Source organism: Polypterus senegalus, chromosome 5 (genome assembly GCF_016835505.1).
Source record: "Polypterus senegalus isolate Bchr_013 chromosome 5, ASM1683550v1, whole genome shotgun sequence".
Classification (NCBI taxonomy): domain Eukaryota; kingdom Metazoa; phylum Chordata; class Cladistia; order Polypteriformes; family Polypteridae; genus Polypterus; species Polypterus senegalus.
Window position 1 is genome coordinate 11,946,762 of NC_053158.1, and position 18,720 is coordinate 11,965,481.

At 41.2% G+C, this 18,720-nt stretch overlaps 1 protein-coding gene across 1 annotated transcript in view; it reads left to right on the forward strand.

Annotated features, from left to right (window-relative positions):
- Positions 1-405: 405 nt before the first annotated feature.
- cdh7a (cadherin 7a) overlaps positions 406-18,720 on the forward strand; it is a 262,279-nt gene continuing 243,964 nt past the window's right edge. Inside the window, exon 1 of the mRNA XM_039754344.1 lies at positions 406-631. Within this exon, the coding sequence (XP_039610278.1) occupies positions 443-631 (189 nt within the window). The 5' untranslated portion in view covers positions 406-442. The remainder of the gene's footprint in view (positions 632-18,720) is intronic.

Consider the following 18,720-nt stretch of genomic DNA (forward strand, 5'->3'; position numbering starts at 1 on the left):
CACAAGGCTTACCTCTTAGACTGCTCATCTGGCTTAGATAGATAGAAAGATATCATTAATATTGTGCCTTCCCTATCTATCTATCTATCTATCTATCTATCTATGTGTTTCTCAATTGTAAATGTTTAAAGGTGCCTCTAGAAGAAGTGAACTGGATTAATCCTTTAAAAATAAGTGCTTTCCCAGTGACTTTTTTCTCTGACATCTCTTCTGCCTCTTTTCCCCAATAGGTGCTCATCACAGCTGTGCACTTGACAAGTCTATTCTGAAGCAGTGACCTCTTCCAATTGGTCCTACCAATGATTATCTACTTGCCTCTGGACTGAGAGCCTTTCATTTTCTGGAAAACTAAATTAAAATAAACAATTGGATCATTCTTTCTTTCTTTGTTTATTTTTTTTCTTTGACATTTATCTCTTCTTTGAGTAAAGCCTACTGTGTGATGGAGATGACAATAATTCTCCTACTCTGTCTTTGTGGGATGAGCGTATCGGAACATGTGGAGTCGGGATCTAACGTGCGGCTGGGTAAAGATGGAGATACTCGTCACAGAGTGAAGCGCAGTTGGGTGTGGAATCAGTTCTTTGTTCTAGAAGAGTACACTGGAAATGACCCCCTCTATGTTGGCAAGGTAAGTGGATGTGTGCCGATTAAGATGATCTAAGAGTCAGGAATGGTCTGCTTTCAGACGGTTTTCTTGTATAGTTTTAGCTTTAGAAAGCTTGTGGGTCTTTTCTTATTTACTTTATTGTAAACAGAAATAATTAAATAATGCTGTATGTTTAGTAGAAAACTGTAAAAAATACAAAGTCGGATGAAAAATGAAACAGAATCATAGTCCATTTTTTATATCATTTTCAAAGAGCTGAACGTTACAATGATAAACTACTGTTATGATCTCTGATATTTAGAATTTTTTCTGCTATTCTAGTAATTATTCAGAACTGTTAAATATCTTTTAAAGTATAGAGAATCTGAATCTGAGAACTGTTATTGTGTTCTTTCCATCCCGGAAGAAAACAATTTTTTTGGTTACGTTTTACTGCAACGCCATTTTGTTTTAACCTCGGGTGTCGTCATTCAAAGAGCATTGTGCTGGCTGTTGTCATGGGAACCTGCTATCAGAATTCCCTGAGGTGGCACTCACTAGTGACGTCACAGGAGCGATGGTATAAAGTTCAGTCCTATTCATCCTCAGGTATCCGAACTTGATGGATAGAAACCCTTTCATTAGTGGCAGACTAGCTAGGATCCAGTCCCTCACAGCCCTGCTCAGGACTGAGTGGGTCCAGAAGATGGTGTGGCATGTGACTAATGGTATCTATCTATCTGTTTTAGGTGCCAAGGTGGATGCATTGGCATTCAGATCATGAGGGAGAGTAGTTCCTTACCCAGACAGGATGCCATAAGGGAAAGTTCTGAAATCTAGAAGGACAAGCGTCCCAGGCCAGGGAGGTTGCAGGTACCTTTCCTGGCTAGGAAGAGATAATGGCATCATCCCTTGGGTAGAGCCCCCATTTGTATACCTGCAGGGCACCTCGGGAATTGTTTTCCTGATGGACAGCCCTGTCATGATACATGGGTGCCACCAGAGGGAGCTGTGAGGGGAGGACACACACACGCACACACACACACTTTAAGAAGGTTCCACCTGATCTGGAAGTGCTTCCAGGGTATAGTCACGTAGCATGGGAAGCCTTCCCAGATTCTGGCATAAAAGATGCTGCTTCCCAAGTCAGGAGATAGTGAACAAGGCTTGAGAAGAGTTGTTATTGGAATTGTGCGTGTGAGTATTTGATTGGGGAAAATAACCTGAAAAGGGTATTTTGTTCAATAAAATGCATTTTATTTGAACTTGTGTCTGGAGTCTGGTGCTCTGAGGCGCCCCCTTTTGGTCACACTATCTAAGACAGATAGATGGTATTATGAAATCCATTGTAGGGAGCCGGAGAACAGGAGAGCTCTGATGCGGCCCCCTCTTGTCTCTTCACATGGCACCGGGCTTTCCTTCTGTCCCCCAGAGAGCTTTTCTTCAATGTGCTCGTTCTAATGTCAGTTACTATGTGGTGAAGTCCAAGCACCATTCGACTAAATGACTTTTCTTCTGCATGAGTGTTGAAATGTTGCCAAGTGCTGTAAAAATGTCATAATGTTTTAAAATTATAATTAAATGATTAAAATGATTCAACTATCTTTTCATCTCTGCCTCAAATATTGCTAAGCTGGTATCTATTAATTGTGATTTCTTTCTTAAAATGGCCAATAAAAGAATGCATTTAGTTCTTCTGTTGCTTCAAGGCATTTACAAAATAAATTAAGTGAACTCTATGTTTATGCATTTTGTATATTTGCCAACATTTATCGCGGTTTACTGTTTCTATTTTCTACTTTTGTAAGTGATGCTGCTGGAGCGGCTCCCTTGTGTTACTCCTTTGAAAAGATCTTGTAGGCCAAGGTGGCTGCCTGGACTGTGATGTTTGACGCAGCATTGCGTGGTGTTCTATTTTGGATGTGGGAGTTTTGTTCTTGTTGGGCGTTTTGTGGTCTGTGATCGACTGAAAATATTTCTTGTTCGGGTCCCTGCCTTTCTCCCAATGTTGTTGTGATAAACACCAACCCAGATGACCACTGTGTGAGAGAGTTACACTATGTTAGATTGTTTTGAGATTTACCATATTAAAAAGAAAACATGCACATTGTTCTGCACTTGTTAATGGAATGTACTGTATTTAATAATTAAATGATTTGTGCTGCCTTGCGCCCTGTGTTGGCTGGGATTGACTCCAGCAGACCCCCGTGACCCTAGTTAAGATATAGCGGGTTGGATAATGGATTGATGGATGATTTGTGCTGGATGGTTATCTATTACAATACAACACAAATTTTTTTTGTATAGCTCAAAATCACACAAAAGGTGCCACAATGGGCTTTAACAGAAAAAAACTCTTGTTTGAATAAAAATGGGAAAAGGCAGTTCAAAGAGAGACTCCTTTCTAGGTAGGTGCAGTGGGTTTCAAAAAGAGGGGGGTCAATACAATACAATACACAGAACAGAACACAAGAAATCCTCAGTATAATATAACAGTATGCAATAGAAATATTACAAGTACAGAGCAGAATTTAACAGTAGATGATATCACATAATAGGATTTGGATTTGAGTCCTGGAAACCTTGGCCATCAAGCTGCCTCGCCCTATTGGCCATTCTACAGCTGAGTCAGCGCTGGGCCAGCCAAGCCGATGAAAGGATCCCTCTAGCTGACAATTCTAGAGATGGCAGCTTGGCAGGTGGGCAGTGGCACCAAGTGCCACATTTGAGTATCGAGAATAGAAACAGAACAGGTGTATCAAATTTATAACATATTACTTATTTGTAGTGCTAATGACCAACAACAGAGATGCAGTCTGCACAGTTAATCAGCAGCTCTAGTCAGGGTGTACTATACTGAAGTAGTGAGACTTCAGCCAGGATTTAAAAGCTGAGACCAAAGGGGCATCTCTTATATCAGCAGGCTGACCATTCCACAGTTTAGGGGCCCTGTAGTTAAAAACATGACCACCCACTGTTATTTTATTAATCCTTGGAATCATAAGCAGACTAATATCTTGAGATCCTAATGTGCGCTCTGGTTTATAAGTCATGATAAGTTCAGATAAGTAAGTTGGACCTTGGCCATTTAAGGCTTTATATGTTAAAAGGAGGATCTTGAAATCTGTCCTAAACTTAACCGTGAGCCAGTGTAAGGATATATTAGAAATGGCTTTGTGATAAGTTGTGTCCTGGAGTATTGTAATGGGTGGAACTGAATTGATTTTAACCATTTTAGTGTATTACCCAGTGGATTAATCAGCACAGAAAGGTGGATCACATGTAAGCAGGCACGATAGGTTGATGTCTGAGGATTGCAGCTTAACAAGTGCCATTTGGGGTTAAGCAGGTGTTTTAAAGGAGTATGGTTAAGGTCTAGAGAAAGGGAGAGAAATGACAGCAAGAAATTCAGTTCTGAGGCGTGAATCTCACCAGTGAGAAAGTAGGACGGGTGCGGTATCAGATCTGATTGCTAATCTGGGGAGCAGGGCCGATGCCAGTTGATGAGCTCTGTGTAGTTGCAGTGTTCCAGTCTGGTGATTGTGTGGATTGTAATGAATGGAGAGGAATAGTGGCGGGTTCCTGCAGGAAGGAGGACCTCCGTGATTGGAGGGCAGAGCAAAAAGAAGATTTTCAGATGCTTCATCTGAGAAGGAACATGAAGAAAAACTCACTCTGTCTTGGAAAGATGCCGATGGAGGTGGCAGATTGTAATGCAGAGAGCTGTCCTGAGGGGGATTTGTTCTTGTGTCAAGGCGGTGGGAAGGGATGCATTTATTTTACTTTGTTTCTTTAATTCTTTGTTTTGAAAAAACACTGTAGGCATTTCTTGAACTAAAAGTCTAGTTTGCCTAATACCTTCCTTGGTCTTTCTCAATCATGGCTAATAGATGCCCCAAACAGAGCCCTTTCGCTTTGGGCATGGGGCATTACATGCTGAATCACTATTTGATGTAGTCCAATTTTAAATTTATTTGATGGATGTCCCATTAATCCATGAATCAGACAATTGAAGTTGTATTAAAGTGTAGTAGAGAAGACACCACAGTAGGAAGCATGGAGGTCTTCCAGCAGGAAGCAAGAAGTATATTGGCTGGTAGATTGAATAATTTATGATGGTGAGGGTATATTCAAATCTTCAATGATGGCCGGTTTATTGAGATCTGAAGGACATGTATTTTCTTCAATCTGTAAGCAATTACTATTTTTTCTAATCAATTAATCAAACATTTTCTGAAAAAGCATCATCATATGGGAGATATTTTAATGGTTTCAACTGACAGATTTCAGCTGTAAGTATTGTCATGCTTAACAAAAGTGCTGTGCATTCTCAGAAAGCTGAAAGACTGAGCAAGAAGCAAGATTCAGAGCGTTTTGTCTAGTTAGAAAGTCTCATCATCTCATCTCATCTTGACAAACCACTTTTCCTGGAGAGGGTTATCATGATAGGAGGTTAAGCAGATCAGCACAGATGTCCCTGTCCCAAGCTATAGAGTCCAGTTCTTTTTGGGGAATTGCCAGCATTTGATTCCCATAGGTATCAAGCTTGAGTTTGTATGATAATGAATTAGTGACTTTTTCTGTTCTTTGAGAAACTGTCTACTTTGCTAGCTGGACTGCTAGCTGTGAGGTTAAGGATCTGTGCAGCTATTTGGAAAGTTGTCGGTTTAATTGCCATTACTGTCAGGAGGGATCCTACTCTGTTGAGCAATTGATCAAGTCCCTTACCCTGAAAATTGTCCCTGGGGCTCTATACAATAGCTGACCCTGCACTCTGATCTCCAAAGGTCATGTGAAAAGATAGATTCTCCTCAAAGATTGATAAAGTTTATCAAATCAAAAAATATATATATGCACTTATTGGGGTGAGAAGGGGAAGTGAGAGTGTGATACTGTCTGTCACGGGCTGTTATAAAAGAAGGTGGTTGGATTTTGTTAATGAGATTATTAGACTCAACACTATCAACTGCATGACAGTGTTCAGAAGCCATTAAGAAATCTAACAGACTCTTAGGTTATATAGTGCCCTTACAGTGCATCCAGAAAGTATTTACAGCACATCACTTTTTCCACATTTTTTTATGTTACAGCCTTATTCCAAAATGGATTAAATAAATTTTTTTTGCTCAGATTTCTACACACAACACCCCATAATGACAATGTGAAAAAAGTTTACTTGAGGTTTTTGCAAATTTATTAAAAATAAAAAAAACTGAGAAATCACATGTACATAAGTATTCACAGCCTTTGCTCAATACTTTGTCGATGCACCTTTGGCAGCAATTACAGCCTCAAGTTTTTTTGAATATGATGCCACAAGCTTGGCACACGTATCCTTGGCCAGTTTCGCCTATTCCTCTTTGCAGCACCTCTCAAGCTCCATCAGCTTGTATGGGAAGCGTCGGTGCTCAGCCATTTTAAGATCTCAACTGAGATGTTCAATTGGATTCAAGTCTGGGCTCTGACTGGGCCATTCAAGGACATTTACAGAGTTGTCCTGAAGCCACTCCTTTGATATCTAGGCTGTGTGCTTAGGGTTGTTGTCCTGCTGAAAGATGAACCGTCGCTCCAGTCTGAGGCCAAGAGTGCTCTGGAGCAGGTTTTCATCCAGGATGTCTCTGTACATTGCTGCAGTCATTTCTCCCTTTATCCTTACTAAACTCCCAGTTCCTGCCGCTGAAAAACATCCCCACAGCATGATGCTGCCACCACCATGCTTCACTGTAGGGATGGTATTTGCCTGGTTTCCTCCAAACGTGACGCCTGGCATTCACACCAAAGAGTTCAATCTTTGTCTCATCAGACCAGATAATTTTGTTTCTCATGGTCTGAGAGTCCTTCAGGTGCCTTTTGCCAAACTCCAGGTGGGCTGCCATGTGCCTTTTACTAAGAAGTGGCTTCCGTCCGGCCAGACTACCATACAAGTCTGATTTGTGGATTGCTGCAGAGATGGTTGTCCTTCTGGAAGGTTCTTCTCTCTCCATAGAGGACCTCTGGAGCTCTGACAGAGTGACCATTGGGTTCTTGGTCACCGCCCTGACTAAGGCCCTTCTCCCCCGATCGCTCAGTTTAGATGGCTGGCCAACTCTAGGAAGAGTCCTGGTGGTTTTGAACTTCTTCCACTTACGGATGATGGAGGTCACTGTGCTCATTGGGACCTTCAAAGCAGCAGAAATTTTTCTGTAACCTTCCCCAGATTTGTGCCTCGAGACAATCCTGTCTCAGAGGTCTACAGACAATTCCTTTGACTTCATGCTTGGTTTGTGCTCTGACATGAACTGTCAACTTTAGGACCTTATAAAGACAGGTGTGTGCCTTTCCATATCAGGTCCAATCAACTGAATTTACCACAGGTGGACTCCAATTAAGTTGCAGAAACATCTCAAGGATGATCAGGGGAAACAGGATGCACCTGAGCTCATTTTGGAGCTTCATGGCAAAGGCTGTGAATACTTATGTGCATGTGCTTTCTCATTTTTTTTTATTTTTAATAAATTTGCAAAAAAACTCAAGTAAACTTTTTTCACGTTGTCATTATGGGGTGTTGTATGTAGAATTCTGAGGAAAAAAATTAATTTAATCCATTTTGGAATAAGGCTGGAACATAATAAAATGTGGAAAAAGTGATGTGCTGTGAATACTTTGCGGATGCACTGTATGTGTAGAGTGCAAGCCCAAGGAGATAATACTCAAGCTAATAACTAACTAACTACAAACTACAAACTACTAGCTACTAATGCACTGGTTAGGCCTCATCTGGAGTCCTGTGTGCAGTTTTGGTCTCCAGGCTACAAAAAGGACATAGCAGCTCTAGAAAAGGTCCAGAGAAGAGCGACTAGGCTGATTCCAGGGCTACAGGGGTTGAATTACGAGGAAAGATTAAAAGAGCTGAGCCTTTACAGTTTAAGCAAAAGAAGATTAAGATGAGACCTGATTGAAGTGTTTAAAATTATGAAGGGAATTAGTGCAGTGGATCGAGACGTTGACTTTAAAATGAGTTCATCAAGAGCGTGGGGACACAGTTTGAAACTTGTTGAAGGTTAATTTCACAGAAACATGAGGACGTTTTTCTTCACATAGAGAACCACTAACACATGGAATAAGACACCAAGTATTGCGATAGACAATAGGACTTGAACTTATTTAGGAAGAATTAAATAAATAGGAACTGACAAGCATTGTTGGGTTAAATGGACTGTTCTTGTCTAGATTGTTCTGTTCCAGTGTTCTAAGGAAGTAAACAACCTGGAGTATCTTGCTGATATGAGGGCTTAATCCAAGTTGTATAACTCTTTGTATTAGTGATATTTCCTGCTATTGGTTTTGATGCAAATAAAAACCAATAATGTCTCTGTCCAATTGCTACTAGTGAGCTAAAATGTTCGGATTGGTCATTCTGTGTGAAACTGCAGTCCATTAAGGGCACTGGGGACACTCTTCTGAAGCCTTCTATTGAGGAAGTCCCAAAGAGAAAGAAGCCTGCCATTCGATGTTCCTAAGGTTGAACATGCAGGGTACAATAAGGACAGTGAGACAGATAAGCGGTCGCAGGTGAAAGTTTTATAGCTGGTTTTGATGTTTTTTCCAATGCCTCCTTAAAAAATGAACCTAAGAGATTATTTGGTACCATTTCCTGTTAGGTAAATTAAGTAGACTTTGGAAGGGACTTCTACATTTGTTCACCAGAGACTCTTCATCAGAAAGCACAGACCTGTCTCGTCATCCGTGTTGATCAAACTGGCTGTATGGCGGATGTTGTAATTGATAAACTCATTGAACTGAACTACTGTACTGGTGAAATGCAATTTTAACAGAGTGCTGACTTTTCTCATTCAGTTTAGCAAAAGGTGTCTTTTAGTTGCTTAGCAACAGGTCCCACGACAAACAATTTCCACCTGATGTCCGTTATTTATTAGAGCTGGTATGAATTACCTTTGCTTAGAGTTGATATTCCATTTGTGCAAAATGTCAGTGTCTCTAATGTTCCTTTGGGCTTCCTGTGATTCTGACTTTCACCTCTTTGGTGGTGGCATCTTGCCAGTTTGCTTTGCTACTGTGTAAAGTTCCTTCCTATCGATGTTGCCACTTCTACTTGTTCCTAACAATGTTTCTTTAGATACATGTCTACTAAATCAGATACATCTTACTGTGCAACTTTCAAAGTATTCAGCTAAGCATTGGTAAATCAGTGCCTGCGGCTCACAGGTGGTACCTAGCAGATGCCTTAGGCAGAAAACCGATAATCAAGAGGTGAATCACATATTGTGACACTGTTAGCATTGCTGTTAGGAATAGCTGCTTGATGGACAGACACTCTTTATAAAATAGAAGAGATGGTGATTTGGATTAGTCCAGTTTGCACTTGTTCTGGCAATGTAGCTTATCAGAATTTCTTTTCAATCATTCTCCTTTTGCCCGAAGATGACTAAACATGTACAGTAAGTGTGGCTAATGTTTTTCCATCGTAGGTTAATCCAAGGCTATGGTGCTTAACCCTTAAACTGCCACATACTTGGGAGGTTAATGCATCCCCAGATGCCAAATACTTTGTTGCTGCACTTTTTAAGGAAATGTCACAATTCACCAAGAAAATGTGAAATTTTAATGGAACACATATTTTTTTCATGCAAAGAGCATCACAATTACTGCAATACGGATCATTTTACACATCGCCAATGATCTGTAAAAACTATAGAAAAACTATGGGAACAATCAAGTATTATATGTAGAAGGTACAACTGACGCCATTGATGAGATTCAGTAAATCACCAAGCCAACTGCGCTTGAACTGGCTGCACGCAGGCACACAGAGGCCAACACTGATGCTGGCAGGCTAGTCTAGTGCAGCAGCTGAATCCCAAGGACAGTGATGCTGATTCATTAGGAAGAGGTAGTGGTCTTGAGCTGGTTGCTCAATAAATGTACAACGTTGTCTGATCAACTCCAGCGTGCTGGCAAATTGCATTGGGAACTGACTACAATACAATACATTACAGTTTATTTTTGTATAGCCCAAAATCACACAGGAAGTGCCGCAATGGGCTTTAACAGGCCCTGCAACTAGAGCTGGTTGCAGTGTTCAAACGAATGTATATCACTGAATATACTCGGCTCTGGCATGCCGGAAAATTGCACTGGAGACGGACTATAGCCAGCTGTGGTATTCAATGAATGTACGTCGCCGAATATTCTCAGCTCTGGCGTGCTGGTAAATTGCATGGGGACCCGACTATAGGTGGTATGAGAGATGGCAGGCAGCTTATCCCGATCAATACATCCAGGCCACTAGATGGAGTCCTCCCTACAACATGGAGGTGCCCCTGATTCCCACAGGGCATCATGGAAAATGGAGTTTGGCTTCACAGGCCTGCTGGATACCGCGGGGGCCACCAGGGGACGCTGCAGGGAGACACAAAGATTATTGTTTCTATTGTAACCCGGAAGTACTCCCAAGTCATGGGAATGGAAGAACAGAAGTACTTCCAGGCTGAAAGAAAATATAGATGATCATCTGACCTGGAAGTGCTATTGGATCATGTGGACAGGAGCGCTTCTAGGTCAAGAACTATTTAAAGGACTGTGGGAAACCCAGCAAAGAGAGCCGGAGTTGGGAGGAAGGGTGATGGAGTTGCTGGGTGGAGAGGAGGATTTATTGTGTTTATTTGTATTGATTATTGAGTATACTGGAGGTGGAGGTACTTGTGCACATTATTCAAGAAATTAAAAATATTTCTACTTATTTTTACGTGGTGTCTGGGCATGTTGTCTGCAGGTTTGAAGGAGCGACAACACCCTCTACTGTCACAGCAGTTATGGCGGTTTAAGGGTTAAATTTATTAGTGTTAGCTGGCATAGGACAAAGGGGGCATTTCCCATTCTGCTAGGCTTTAGTGGGACACCAGAGGCCCCCCTGCAGACTTCTTCAGCCAGAAGGTACGAAATGGACTCAAGCAAGGAAGACCTATAATTCAAGGGAATGATAATCAGGACAGACAAAAGAATTTGCCTATTAGAAGACACTGATTTTGTACCTGGAAGTGACTTTTTAATCCAATCAGGAAAAAGTTTGACCTTCCTTCAAAACCACAAACACCCCATATCCAAAAGAAAAGAAGCAAAGGGAAGTGTGCAGAGAATGGAAAATTAAGAAAATTTCAGCAGTTCTCTCAGGACACACTCACTGAGAGCCCAGAAGAATTCAGAGAGAACTCTGGAACTCTTCCCAGGGGCACACTGTGCACAGTCTCCAAAGTGACATTCTAAAATTCCTTCTCACAGAAACTAACACAAGGAATTCACCCCATAAAAATACCGTCATTTTACTGAAACTAGGACAGTAAGGTGTACTGAAGGAAAAACAGCTAACCCTAATTCTAACCCTAACCCCTTCATTTTCGGAAAATTTACTCCATGCAAAATGTCCTTCTAAAACTTTTACACAAAATAAAACAGTATCGCAGATTCCTTTTGTTGAGAAAAAGATGATTGTTAATAAATATTCTCAGGTTGAACTACTGATTTTTCAAGATTTTACATCAAATTCCTCGAATTTTATTGATGGGATAAAGCGTGGAAAATGTGGCCATTTATACACTGGAGAGACAGAAGATTTCCTTGAGAAGTAGGCTTGTACAACATCTCCAACATATAGAAAAACAAGACATTAATATGTTTGTTTAATAGACATTTTTATATGAATAGTTATTTGGTTGGTTTGGACATTTGCAGATGAGAGATGCTGGGTATTTTGGAAAAAGGATAGAGCTGCCAGGTAAGAGGAAAAGAGAAAGGCTTAAGAGAAGGTTTATGGATGTGCTGAGAGAGGACAATTAAGTGATGGGTATGACAGAACAAGACGACAAGGACAGGTAGATATGGAAAAAGATGATCCATTGTGGTGACCCCTAATGGGAGTAGCTGATAAACGAAGTAGATGAAGTCCTTTGCCAGTTATATTTGGTATTCAGACAGATGGCCAGTGCAATAAAACTCGAAGGTTAAAATATTAGTCTAAATATATTGTGATAAATAATTGAGCTTTGACACAACAACAGGTTTGGGGTAGCCTCCCGTATACTTGAAAAATGGCTGCTAAATCGAAAAGGTTGCAAGACAGTGGTCTTTACAGACAAGAGTTCCAAACAGAACTGAGGTTTGGTACAGACATGGTGGGTTTTATAGATGAAAGGAGAAAGTGACACCTTCAGCGGTGCCACTGGAAGTGACGTCTTCAGTGGTGCCACTGGGAGTGATGTCTTCACGGGTGGAACAAGAATGTGCCGTTCAAGGTGCAGGTGGAATTTCCCACATTTGGTCTGCTGGGAAAAAAGCGAAAAGGTCAGTGAACTCTGCCACCCCCTGGTCCAACTTCTTTCGAGCCCTTTAGCTGCCTCCCATGCGCACATGTGTGACAATATACATTCTTTAAAACAGTAACCCTTATAGGTTTAAATGAGGTTTAATGATTGTTTGTTGTCAAAATGATTTTAGTCTTCTAAATTCTAAACTATAGATTGATAATAACAAACTTGTTTTACTTAAGTTAGTGAGCCCATGCTTGCCAAAATGTCTATTTTGGTTTCATCCCTTAAACCAAACCCCTTCATATTTCTGAACATGTTTTGTGTTGTAGATTTATTTTTAAATAGGTACATTTGACATTTTTGCCCATCAGTCTACACCCAATAACCCATCATGCCAAAGTGAAAACATGTTTTCAGATGGGTTTTGCAAATTTAATAAATATCAAAAACTGAAATCTCTTACTCGTATAAGTTTTCAGACCCTTAATTCTCTACCTTGTAGAAACGTCTTTGCCAGCAATTTCCACTTCAAGCTTTAGATTTTAGATTCTTCCTGGCAAATCTTCTCAAGCTCCGTTAGATTGGATGGGAAGGATATGTAAACTGCCATCCTTGGGTTTCTCCATAGATATTCTTTGGGCTTTGTGTCTGGGAATTGGCGGGGCCACTGAAAGAACAGTCAGAGACTTGTCTCAAAGCCACTCTGATGTTGTCTTGACTATATATTTCACTTCTTTGTTATGCTGAAAGCAAAGGGGAATCATCACACTGCATTCATCCTTCTCTCAGTTCTAGCCAGTCTCCTGGTCCCAGACACCACCATGCTACACAATAGGGTATTAAGCAGATGAGTTTTGCCGGGCCTGGTCTTCCTCAGTCATAGTGCTTGAAGGTCTGCCAAAGGAGTTCAATTTTTGCACCATTAGAGTAGACCACAACACCAACTTTAGGTGTAATTTCTGAATAAATTCTCTAGCATTGAGATTTTAGGGCTGTTGGACATAGTGGCTTTTTAATCAATAATTACTTGCTTACTGTATTTACCTTAGTTCCTCCAACTTGCAGGGACAAACTTGGGGGTTGGTGGGAGGATTGGCCACTGTTAAAAACCTCACACTGTTCCACTGTGGATGATGGGATGGCAGCCATTCTTGTGCCAGAACACCCACCACACATTAACTGTCTGGTGGGAAAGAGGGTTAGAGAGATTGTTAGCCAATAAGGGACAGGGAATGATTAGGGGACCGGAATGGATGAGGTAGGTAATTTAGTCAGGACATCTGCAAACACATTACTCTTCAAAAAAGATCTCCAGAGAGTCAGGACATCAGTTTTTATGTTTCATCCTGAGGACAATGCCAGTGTCCCCTTCACTGCACTGGGGATTTATACCCACATACAGACCACAGTGTAAGTACCTCCTGCTGGCCTCACCAACAACTCTTCCACCTGCAATCCAAGTTTTCGCTAAATGGTCTTCCCATCCAAGTGCTCACCAGGCCCAACAAAGCTTAGCTTCAGGTGGATGACCTGTTCTGAAGTTCACGTGGTACAGCTGCAGACAACTAACCCAGGTTACTTCACAAGTTATTTCACCCAAGTAATAATCAATGGATTCCAAACTCTGCCTTTGTCCTTTTCTTTACTGTGATGTAAAATAAATGTGACTTGAAAGTGAAAGAGGGATACAGTGGTTTGATCCCTGGCTTGGTTGTTGTCCATGTGGAGATCACAAGTTTGTCCAGTTTCTGTCTGTGTTTCTACCTACATGCTGGTATGTTTTGCAGTAAGTGTTTGAATTTGTGTTCTGTTGCATTTATGTGAAATGCAAGTGCCAATATCATAAGGCCAAACACACTAAGCAAATTCATTGCGCATTTATACTTACCGGCCATTTTATTAGGTACACCTTGCTAGTACCTGGTTGGACCCCCCCTTTTCCTTCAGAACTGCTGAAATTCTGTGTGGCGTAGACTCAACAAACATTCCTCAGGGATTATGATCCATATTGACATGATAGCATCACGCAGATGCTGCAGATTTGTTGCCTAAGTATTACTGATGTGACTCTTCTGCTCCACCACATCCCAAAGGTGTTTTATTGGATTGAGATCTGTTGACTGTGGAGGCCATTTGAGTCAAGTGAACTCATTGTCATGTTCAAGAAACCAGTTTGAGATGATGCAAGCTTTGTGACATGGTGTGTTATCCCGGTGGAAGCAGCCATCAGAAGATAGGTATACTGCAGTCATAAAGGGGTGGACATGGCCAGCAACAATACTAAGTGGCCCAAAGTGTGCCAAGAAAATATCCCCCACATCATTACATGGCCACTACCAGCCTGAACCGCTGATACAAGGCAGGATGGATCCATGCTTTCATGTTATTGACCCCACATTCTGACTCTGTCATCTTAATGTTGCTGCAGAAATCGAGACTCATCAGACCAGGCAACGTTTTTCCAATCTTTTGTTGTGCAATTTTGGTGAATTGTAGTCTCAGATGCCTGTTCTTAGCTGATCGGAGTGGCACTCAGTGTGGTCTCCTGCTGCTGTGGCCCAACTGCTTCAAGGTTTGACATGTTATGTGTTCTGAGATACTCTTCAGCATATCTCAGTTGTAATGAGTGGTTATGTGAGTTACTGTTGTCTTTCTATCACCTCAAACCACTCTGGCCATTCTCCTCTGACCTCTTGTTTAAACAAGGAATTTTCACCCAGAGAACTGCTGCTCACTGGAAATTTTCCCTTTTTCTTACCATTCTCTGTAAACCCTAGAGATGGTTGTGTGTGAAAATCCCAGTAGATCAGCAGTTTCTGAAATACGCTGACCAGGCAGCCTGGCAACAACAACCACACCACGTTCAAAGTCACTTCAGTTTCCTTTCTTCTCCATTCTGATGCTCGGTTTGAACTTCAGTAGGTCATCTTGACAATGTCTACAGGCCGAAATGCACTGAGTCGCTGCCAAGTGATTGGTTGATTCGATATGTGTGTTAACAAGCAATTGAACAGGTGTACATAATAAAGTGGCTGATGAGTGTATATTTGCCCAAATAAAGTTAATTCTGGTCCGACACATCAGGTTATTCTGCAACATAAACTGTTCAGGTGTCAGCAGATGTGCTAAGTGACTGGTGTTGTCCATTAGAGCTGGATTGTATTGCGTCATACCAGGCAATATTAAAATACACTCTGGTTCTGTGTAACTCTGTATTAAACAGTTAATAAGAGTGAATAAAATAATGACAAAAAGTAAATGACCTCAATCATTTGCATGAATGCTACAGATAATCTGAATACATACGTTTTAATGGCCACAGCAATTAAATTACAGACCAACCAGCTATGATGTATCTGCTTTCGTTCTTTTTGTTCCATTGAAGGCACTTCAGATAAGGACAAGCAAAAGGCCGGCCACACTGTGATTGTCAATCTTTGAACATTATGGGTGATTCTGTGAAATATTCCTGCAGTGTGCATTTGAATTTATGAGTAAAAATCGATCAAAATTATCTCAGAAAATTAATGTACTAACTTGATCACTCCTTTAATCATTCCACGAGGTGGAACCCTGTGGCATGAATCATGCAGAGCTTTCAAACAGCCAGAGGCACACAAGAAGAGAGCAAGACTGCCCTCATTTAAATCGATTTTTGTCTTATTCTTTTTATCAGAGATTTATTTTGACCTTTCTGGGTTTCAGATAAAGATCCTCACGCTAGATATCAGGCCATATATAATTTCTCTTTCTCTCTGCCTGTCTCTTAAGCTCGAGTTTGTCTTTGAACTGTGAATATAGCTCTGTCATCTCTCCAACAAAGGTAGTGACTCATCATTTCATTTTCTCCATCAACTGATTTTTTGGCCTAGCTTTAAAGTAGTCCATAATTCCAGTAGAAGTTCAGGTCCCCACGTCCCCCCAAAAGAAAAGAGTAATCAGTGACCCTCAAGCCTCTGGAGTGTAAATTAAGTGATTATTATCTTTTTCTTTTGGCTGCTCCCGTTAGGGGTTGCCACAGCATATCATCTTTCGACATATCTTCCTGTCCTCGTTGTCTTGTTCTGTCACACCCATCACCTGCATGTCCTCTTGCAGCACATCCATAAACCTTCTCTTGAGCCTTCCTCTTTTCCTCTTACCTGGCAGCTCTATCCTTAGCATCCTTTTCCCAATAAACCCAGCATCACTCCACTGCACATGTCGAAACCAACGCAATATCTGGGGACTGATCTGTCTAATCTTGTCTGTCAATCTGTCCATCACCATTGCAAATAAGAAAGGGCTCAGAGCCAATCCCTGATATAATCCCACCTCCACATTGAAAGCGTCCATCACTCCTACCCCAGACCTCATCACTGTCACACTTCCCTCGTACATATCCTGTACAACTCTTATGTACTTCTCTACCACTCCCGACTTCCTCATACAATACCACAACTCTTCTCGAGGCACCTCATCATATGTTATCTCCATTATTAACTTTGCTTTATGGTTCCCAGGCAATGCTCCTAATATAAGACCAGAAAAAAGTGTAATAATATTTTGTATAAAAGAAAGGGGGTGCTCTTTTTCCTCTTCATCTTTTTGCACTTCAGTGTGGGAGGTCGATGTGCTTGATTAAACTTCTCCAAACCACTCGGTCCTACACTTCATCCCCAGTCCTTTTCCTTCAGATTTCCTTTTACCTTATCCATCCACCTCTACATTGGCCTCCCTAATGTCCTAAATATGACTGCTTTTAAAGACCTGCCGTTGCTGTGTCCCAAACATTATGGTGCCCTGAAATTTGGGTATTATACAATAAAGCTGTGACCAAAATGTGTGCAAATCCCCTTAAATGAAAGTCTGCATTGTGCACTTTAATCACAAGTCTGAATTGTTTGATTTGTAATTTAAAACTGTGGAGCAGAGAGTAAGTAAATTAAGAAAAATGGATCTTTGTCCCAGCCATTATGGTATGGCACCATAGTAATGCTGTTTGTGTATTGTTTATAAAGGACAAGGCGTGCACACTCTATAAATTCCACAGAATGTACACAGGGGTGCACCTTTTATGTAACTGACTCTACCCCCGGTCATCGAAGTCTAATACTGACTACCTACTATGGACACCTAGGTGCACTGTCAATCCTTTCTGCCCAGGGCTCCAAATATGATTTTACTGGCACTGATCCCAAAAATCCTAAAACCAGGAGGAAACTAACAATAAATACAATAATCTTGAACAAAACACCCAGTTGAACTTAGCATTCCATTGCTAAGCCTCTCTTTCCTGACAACCTGACTACAGATCCACATTGTATGGAAAAACTCATCAGAAACTTTAAATGAACCTCCCCTCCTGACATACAGACAACCACCACACCTGCAGCAACTAATTGTGCGAAGCTCCCTAAGTGAACCAACAGAAAATGGCACATCTCCCTGCCTACAGAAAAGATGTAAAATGTGTGGTCATATTTATAATACAGACCATGTAGTTATACCACACTACCGACTAGAACATCACATAAAGGGATCCTTTTCCTGTAGATCGTTTAATGTGGTCTACCTAATTCTCTGCATGAAATGTCCTGACACTGCATTCTATGTGGGAGAAACTGGACAAACACTCTGCCAGAGAATTAATTTACACAGGTTCCACATCAAGTATGGAAGCACAGATGTTCCTGCAGCAGCCCACTTTATAATCCATGGACACTGTGAGGGGGACTTTAAAGTCACAGAGCTTAGAGCAACTTCAGAACACAGAAAGAGAGAAAGAAATGGGGAGTCAAACTCATGCTAAAATTGACATTACATTACAACATGGTGTGAATAGAGACATGGGTCTTATGGCCAGGTAGGAGGGTTGTTTGCATCTCTCAGTCTGACACAGAAACTTCAGAAGACTTTGTTACACAGTTATTTTATCCAGAGATCTTGACCATACATTGTTCTTCTCTCTTGCTAAATGAATCTTAGCCTGAAGAGGTCTATTAGTTTTTTACATTTAAGATGTCTCATTTAAAGATTAACCAGTGTTGTTACTTGTAATATTATGTATACAAACACAGGGAACTCCAGTTTCTGTATTACATCTTGCCTGAAGAAGGGTGCTGAGTTGCTTCAAAAGCTTGCATATTGTAATCTTTTTGGTTAGCCGATAAAAGGTGTCATTTTGCTGGACTTCTCACTATATTCATAACGGCTAACACGGTACAACACCCTAGTACTACGGACCTCAATATAAAGTCAGAAGGAGGACCCAGCAGCACTTCTGTCAGAGTGGCCCCGCCTCCTGGGGCTCCACCCACACAGTACAAGTAATGGAACACAGGACACTGTACATGACACAATTTATAAATCATAGGCAGGTATAACAGAAATTGCATAAAAACATGAAAAATAATAATTAAAAAAATGACAATAAAACCTGCGGTGGGCTGGCGCCCTGCCTGGGGTTTGTTTCCTGCCTTGTGCCCTGTGTTGGATGGGATTGGCTCCAGCAGACCTCCGTGACCCTGTAGTTAGGATATAGCGGGTTGTATAATGGATGGATGGATGACAATAAAACATCCAAATATATTCAAGTCAAGTAAGAATCCCAGGCGGTTACATAACACACTCTGTGTAGAGCTTGCATGTGCTCCCGTTATTTCCATGGGTTTTCCTCTGGATAGTCCAAATTTGCACCTAAAAGATAAGCAGATTGAGTTAACTGACAATTCCGTATTAGCCTTATGTGGGTGATTGAGTGAAGGAGTGGACCCTTCGCTCGACTGGCACCCCATCCAAAGTGGGTTCATACCTTGTAACCTTGTGCCTAGCACTATCAGGATAGGC